This window comes from Agrilus planipennis, unplaced genomic scaffold (genome assembly GCF_000699045.2).
Source record: "Agrilus planipennis isolate EAB-ADULT unplaced genomic scaffold, Apla_2.0 scaffold26, whole genome shotgun sequence".
Lineage (NCBI taxonomy): Eukaryota > Metazoa > Arthropoda > Insecta > Coleoptera > Buprestidae > Agrilus > Agrilus planipennis.
This window is the reverse complement of record NW_020439469.1, coordinates 762,700-770,849: the sequence shown is the minus strand read 5'-3', so window position 1 is coordinate 770,849 and position 8,150 is coordinate 762,700. Positions and strand designations below refer to the sequence as shown.

The 8,150-nt window shown below is 34.2% G+C and overlaps 1 protein-coding gene and 1 non-coding gene across 2 annotated transcripts in view; both read right to left on the bottom strand.

Annotated features, from left to right (window-relative positions):
* LOC108739988 (myogenic-determination protein) overlaps positions 1-8,150 on the bottom strand; it is a 120,642-nt gene that overhangs the window by 54,826 nt on the left and 57,666 nt on the right. The window contains exon 3 of the mRNA XM_018474137.2: positions 5,890-5,968. Within this exon, the coding sequence (XP_018329639.1) occupies positions 5,890-5,968 (79 nt within the window). The remainder of the gene's footprint in view (positions 1-5,889; positions 5,969-8,150) is intronic.
* Trnay-gua lies at positions 1,425-1,497 on the bottom strand. Its single transcript has one exon. It is a non-coding gene; the product is annotated as a tRNA-Tyr (tRNA).

The following is an 8,150-nucleotide window of genomic DNA, read 5'->3' as shown; positions in this document are numbered from 1 at the left end:
AAGCCAAGTTTTTGCTTCAACTGTATTTTTTCCCTTCAAAAAGCAATATTTTATCAACACGCGAAATTCCTTTTTATCCATTTTTTTCACAATAACAAAAGTTGCTTCACTAAAAATGCTATAATTCACAAACTAATGATCCGACAGCCGTCAAATTTATAGACGCGTCTTTTGAAGGTTAGGACTAACTGAAAATCATATGGATTTAGTTCTGGTGCCGCCATCTATGTGTCAGGCCGGGGACTTTTCAATTGACCCTAGTACTAACAACTTTAAATTTACTTAAAACTAGACTTACAACTAGCAAAGGAGATGGAGTCTAATTGAAACATTTCATGGTGTTGGATAAATGTATGCAATTTCTTGAATGTCGTCATAGACGAGGTGTCGAGTGCAACTAGATGCAGAAAATTTCTGAGAATAAGTAAGAAAGTGCTAACAATGAGCCAGGTATTAGTGACAATCAGAAGGCCCAATGTAGATTTTTAATATTAACCCAATATTGAAATTAAATATTGTTCCAATGTTAGGAGTGTGCAATATTTATTTTAAAAATACAGTCTATATTTGTTTTACAGATTGGTCCAATACATATTATATATATAGTCACAACATATCATGTATACATAGGCACAATATCTACCCCAGTACCACAAAAATATTGGTAAAATATTATATTTACATATTGGTTCGATGATGGAAACGTCAGATTTTTTTAACCTTAACCCAATATTGAAATTGAATATTGACCCCATTTTAAGAAATAATAACAGAATAGAACACTGAAATAAAAAATTGTTCGGTATATGAGCCAGGTATTAGCGACAATCAGGAAAACCTCATTTATACTAGCAGGAACTATTTGAATTCCTCACGTACATTTTGTCTGTGTAACAAAGAAGAATATTCACAAAATATCATAAAGCCAAATAGAAGAAACGTTATAAAGTTGAACTGAGCAAAACAATAAAGCAATTTGAAATGTAACGAAAGTAATCAATTACAGTACATCTAACTAAACGGAAATGTTTTTGAATTAACATGATTGTAAAAATACCGATATAATTAATAGCACTAAACAAGGTTTGTTGAACGTTAGAAGAAATATCGGCGGTTTAGTGGCAGAATCAAAGAAAAAAGATTAGGATTAGGGTTAACACATAAACGGGCTTCTGTTAGTCGAACTTCTTCAAAACGCGTGCGTTGTTTTTCTGACGTACATATAAAGTTGGTTGTACACAAGACGGATTTTTTGTTCGGAGATTTAGTTAATTTTATAAGCTTGATAATCCTATTTGTAGCGTATGTATGCAATAATAAACAAATCAATATTCAATATTACTTAATATAAAAATTCATTTGTCGAATTTTTTACCCACTACAAAATACTTCAGGTTAATGAGGGAAAATTGTTGCTGTTGTCACACTCTCGCCGGGAATCGAACCCGGGACCTTTGGCTTTACGCACCAATGCTCTGACCACTAAGCTACGAGAGATAACAACAGTATCAACGACAAACCGTACTAGGTCACAGATCTGTCGAACTAATGTAATTATATATACTACTAGCTGACCCGGCCACGCGTTGTTGTGGCTAACGTTTTTGTCATATTACATTGTTGTAAACTATTTAAGGAGGACGGTAGGAGAACATCAGACATGGGCACCACCATGCTTTTTACCATAGATGCCATTTGTAAAAAAACATGCCGACCTTCATGACTGATTTTCTACTACCGTTACCTCCTATTACAATGAAATTATTATTTACGAACGAAGACGGAAACGTTAAAGCTGGTATAAAAATTTACTGGTTTGGGATTTGAAGGGGAAGGACTTTGAACCCAATTGATCAAAATTTTCGTACAGTTGATGTAAAGCAAAAAACAATACAGAAGANTTTCGAATTTCTAAATTAACCGTTCGCGAGCATAGAAGTGACTTCTTTTTATTAAAGGCGACACGACCCTGCGCTATCCTCTGCTTTATATCCCTACTACTCTTTCCATCCTGACTTATCTGACTTCCTAGATATCTAAACTCAGCCACTTCTTCTAATTTTTCGTGTCCTATCTTTATATTCGCTCTTTCCCTACTTTTTCTTCCCTTGCATACCAATACTTTAGTTTTACTTTTATTTATTTTCATACAGTACTGATCTGTCAATACCGCTTCCATTTCATTTAATGCTATCTCTAGGTCCTCCTAGTTAGATGCTAATACTGCTATATCACCAAAACTTATAAATATAAAGAATTTTGTAAATTTCACTGCAAAACTGCAATGATACCTCTATAGTTTTCATTTAGATTCAAACGTAAACAAAACACAAGATTTAATTTTAGTCCCCATTTAGATATGTTCGAAAATTCCTTTTGATATGGTATATTGAAGGAGTTCTGTATGTATACGAAACACTTTCACATTTTTAGAAGTGGTTAGTTTTAATATGAAATATTAATATGAAAATTCATTTGTCGAACTTTTTACCCATTACAAACTACCTCAGGTTGATGAGGGAAAATTGTTGCTGTTGTCACACTCTGGTTCGATAGTTCGATTCCCGGTGAAATCATCAAATCAATATTCCTTCTAAATAATCAGTTCCGCGTTTTTACCGTTATGTATATTATAACTATTATTAAAACAAACAGTATGATAGTTATAGGTATAGAACTAAAGTGTTATCCCACAGATTAATTCGTACTTAGTCTATATTTGTTAATTACCTTCCCGTTGATTAATTTCTTCGTTCGTTTTCTGCGAGTTTTTATGAATATCTTTCAAATGTTTTGAATAAAATTTAACAACAAGGTATCCATAAGTTTTATTAAATAATGGTATCAGCTTTTACGAGATCATAAATTCTGTTTAAAGTGGCAATTAGGCGTTAAAATGGAAAACCAAACCTGAGTTTTTAACGCCTAAAAACGCACTTAGCCATAAATAATGCAGTCATCGAGTTGTATAGAACACCCCACATCCACCATAGAACCGGAAACATAAAAAGAAAGGGCGAAACTTTAATAACTGGTCCCTGAGGGTGATGAAGCCGCGAGCTGTTACATCCCGCCACTTAGACCTAACAAAGTGCCTGTCGTCGTTGGTCTATCCCATCCCTTTGAAAAGCAGGGCATAAGGCGGTAAGGTGTTCCTTTGAAAGCCTTTTGATGTTTGAAAACGTTCGGAAATGGTGCCATTTGCACATTTACAATATTGCTAAAAGTCGTAAGGTACAACTGACTCTTTTACAATCCGAATTTAATTGTGAAGTAGTTGTAGTTATCTAATAAGTGTTTCCGGTAGAATTCTACATGTGATACTTAAATGTGGCAGCTTCCACAGTTGAGCTGCAAGTTGAGATAAATATACGAGGATAACTAAAGGTCTTGACCAATCTTCACCACCAAGACCAAAAACTCAAAAAAGTTTCAATGCTCGTGTCCCAAAACTCTTACATAAGAACTTCTTACTTGAGAAGTTGTATAAAGACAACTGATGTGAAGCAAAATTAAATAGGTAGAAATTTTCTTGACAAAATTAATCGCTTACTTGATAGTGTTCCATTGAAAACATCACGTCAGTCATGGCTTATGTATAACCGTTTGGTGTCATACATTACATTGGCGATGTTTCGCCCAGACGTTTGATTAACCCTTTATAATGAACAAGTATACATATAAGCAAGGAGTAATAAATATCTACCCATCGCCACAATTGGCGAAACGGTGGTGTTTAAAATTGACAAATTACTCAAAAAAAAAGGTCCCGTACAACATACTTGGACCAGCTGTTAGCATATATATGTCCGACAGCTGATTAATATGTTCTATAAGAAATTTAGTTCTAAAACCATTTTAATTTCATCATTATCATAAGGTCGTTAGTCCTAAAACTGGTTGGACATGCACCTCCACTCTTTCCTATCCTGAGCTAATTCTTAACTATTTGCGAACAGTAATCTAATTTAGGTCTACATTCACTCCTCTTAACTCCTGTTTTCGTCTCTGATATGTCTCTGGGTAGACCTTCATGCCTAGGAAGGTGTCCTTCAAACCTGTCTCACCTATTTTTTATTGTCTTCCATAGAGTCTTCTGTTCTCCTATTCTTTCTAATATCTCTTCATTTCTAATCTTCCCTATTACTATGGAGACAGTATTTTGTTTAGATAGGGGGGGTTGGTGCGATTTTCCATTTTTTTCGAGAAAAAGTGTCTCCAGTCTAACCTCGGTCAAAAATTTCATAAAATTTTCTTACGATTAAATTAAGTATCTACTTAAAATTAATTCGATCATTTTTTCTATAATTTTGTGATTTATTATTGAAATTTTGAAGCCAGTAATCCGAGCATTTATGTTATGCAGTATGCAACAGTGGCAATTAAATGTCTTTTTCAGGAATTTCCAATAATCATCGAATATTTATTTACATTTACTTGTGGTTTAGTAAAAGTCTTCGACCTTCGACTCCGATCTACCGTCAGACCTATGATCTATCGCTCCATGATTTCATTTGTTATGAAGTATACGTTATATGTACCACCCAAGTAGTACTTTCGATACTAAAATTTTGGGTATATGTGGGTAATTATTATCTTAATATTTTACGAAAGTTTTACAAGCATATCCATTTCGATAGGAACCTAAAATTCAGAAACTTCGATAAACCTGCTGACCAAGAATTTAATATCCAAGGTCCTTGTTAAACACTGCGCAATAGTATCGTTAATGGTAAATAACGATATACTGTCAGTTAATTTATATTAATCATTTAATAATGAATAAGAAGTTCTTGATCAATAATTCATCGAAACTACCAGGCGTGGACCACGATTTACGATTAATTATCGACCAAACCAAAGCTGTTCCGCAAAAGTGAGTGGGAACTATATAGAATGTTTCTGAAATAAGTGGCAAGCAATGGAAGATGTTAAAACTGGATGCATCAAGGAATCGCATGGTGAGTAAATCAACAATAAATACCAAATTAGTAAATCAGCAGCTTATCTAATATAAGTAATAATGTTTAGACGTCTATTGCCATAAATTTTAATTAAATTTTGTTCTTCGCTGATAGTATGCAGTCCTATTTAAAGTACACCCAGACATGGTATTAAGAAGACAAAAGAAAAGATTAAAGTTACGTAATTATTAAGTCATTAATAGATAAATTAATAGTCTATGGATAGATAATTATAATTTTATTAATTATTATTATTTATCTTTCGCAATGCTTTCCGATTCTCAACTAATCGTTGGATTTCTAGTGGAGTCAGTTGCAATTGGCAATGTTTAATTGGAATTACTTAATACAGCATTGACGAATTACAGACCAAGAAGCTTTTTAAACCAATATATAAGCTCTTGTCAAAACTAACATTTGGATTACTAACCTTTCTTAACTTAATTATTCATTCAAGACACTGTATCATTTTAATAAGACTTTAGTGAAAGTAAGTATAGAAACGTTTCAACTTAAAAGGTATTCACTACTAAGGAGAAACCGAAATAAAAGTCTTTTGCTAATGGGTATGGGATGAATCACTAAGATCAAAGTTCCCTTTGAGCATAATAAATGAAGCATTTTCAAACAGAAACCAACTGAACACTTTTGTACCTATAGGTGCAGCAAATACCAACAAATTTGCTTGCACTTTGGAGTAATTTGTTGTTCCGTGTCAGTAAATGAATTTCAGTCCATTTTTAGATTTTCATTCATGTCTTGTTATTTTTGTGCAACATGTTTATGACAGTATTTGTTCGTTTTCATGAAGGTTTTCGAAATGTAAATGTCTGTTTCACTTACATTGGAAATGAAATACTTTGGTCATTTCCTCTTCTTGTAAGGGGGGCTTAAAATAACTATTTTTAGACTGATTAATGCTTACCTATTCCAGTTGAAAATTTATTTAGAGGCTCACTAAATTGTTGGAGGTTGTCAGACACAAATTTCGACGATTGACAATTCTGAAAATGAGAAATAAGAAACTTATTTTAGTTTAATCAAGCAATTTAGCAAAATAAAATTTAAAAAACGTTTTAATATAATGAATAACCAAATAATCAATAGTTGATTTACAGTAACCTGTGAACCTATGCAGTTAAATTTTAATTTTCAATAGTGTATATGGCAAAAAGGAAAGTTCAATATTCAATTATAAAAGCACTAGAAGACACTGTACTCATTTCTATTTCGAGCCATTACGCAGATTAAAAGAAAAATGCGCAATGCCATCTGGTGTAGGCACGAATTAAATGCAACCGTATGTAAGAAAGTGTCTGGAATACATTTACGATGATTTTTCTAGCGTAAGAGCAATATTTATGAACATTCAGCAAACGTAATCCACAGATCTACCTACACTAAATATAATCTGGTTCGTATGTAACGAAATTTCAAAGCATACGACTTTTATGAGGTATCCATATGACCGGTTCCGGTTTTTAGTGGAACCATTTTCTGTAAATAATGATGTTTAATTTGTGTTTCTTTGTAAATTGAAGCATTTTAAAGTCCAAAGAGGTCAGAACTACTGAAATTGTAAATTGTTGTTTCAAATATCTTTTGTGTAAGAATTGTAGGGTTATGTTCTTTAAAACTTTTGGGTTATGGGGCCATAGGGTTCAAAACGCTTGATTTGAGGTAATGGGCTTTTGTTGGTTGGGTTGTTTGGTGGGGATAATGTTCTTACTATAGTAGCCATGCGTATCTGGTACATTAAATAAAGTCTACCTGTTTAATAATGAGGAAAAACTTCTACTAAAAATAAGACCCAACCAAACTTAAAGATTAAGACCGAATATCCCTTCTTTTTTATAAAATGTTTCTCAGGCACACCAACCTTGGCCCGTATCATAAAACTATAAAACTTTACCGTTAAGGTGGGACCCTCAGCTTTCGCTGGTTTTTGCCGATACGGAGCAAAACGGTTGCTTTTTGTAGAAATTTTATATCATACCGCTAGATTAGATTCTTTAGATTAATTTTTTTTATAGCAGCAACAGGAGTTAAGTGAAGTAGAAGTAGACCTTGATTAGATTACAAATCACAAATAGTTAAGGATGTGAGGTGTTCCAGTTTTAGAGAAATGCGAAGATTAGCCAGGGTAGAAAAGAGTGGAGGTGCGTGTGCAACTAGTCTTAGGACTGACGACCTAATGGTGATGATAGCCACAGAGGCCAATCCTCCGTTTACGTACCACACTTTCAGAAGGAAAGTATCCTTTTCATTTTCCACAACTGAACAGTAAAGAAAACGGTGCCTTCGATAAGATAACGCTGGAGGTAGCTCCTAAGGATTCCCAGTAGAGCATTCTTCTTGTGGCGGTTGAGAATTTATTCTTTCCACTCTTTATAGTTTATAGGAAAGATGAAGGTAACTATCTTTCTACATTTTGGTTGTCTTTTATAGCCCTTGCATAGCTCTGAGACGGTTCATCTTAATTTCTTGTTTAATGAGGTTGCCGCAGATGCCAACATCATGAAGGAATTTCCCTAAGTCATTTTCTTTTATGTCACTATGTCCAGGGTATCTTGAAGGCTTAGGGATTTTGGCCAAGCTGCCCAGGCTGACCGAGTGGAGTTGTTTGTTCCACCTGAAGAAAGAGTGGAAAACCTACCCCCAAAGGTAAGTAATACCTCTTAAAGAGATGAATGTTGATTTTGAAATTCTTATCAAAGAGGAAGAGGGTCATGATTCTTGCCGCAGTCAGGGGACATCTCAAGAATGCCTCCCATAATTATATTTTGGGGGAGTCCAGGAGACCTCATCTTAGAAAGGGTATGTTTTTCCGCATACTTTGTGTATTTATTTGAGAGGATTTGTAAACACAAAATTTCGGTGTGTTGTCATTTAATGACATGATAACCTTAAGTACAACGTTCTTGTTTCGTATCAAGTTATATTTGAAATATTAATGTCTAAAATGGGAAACTTCGAAGGACGATACAACCGAGCGGCATGGCCTAGAGGTCTAGACCATTGCTTAGCATTCGGACGCCGGTTTGATTCCGGGTCCGTCTGCCTTGGTCCAAGTTTTTCTGTGGTTTCCTTGGATCACTTAGGCAAATGCTGAGGCAGTAATATTCCACAGATAATCTTTCATTCTCTTCTGTCTTCATTTCGTCCGTCTCATCTTTCTCACCCGAA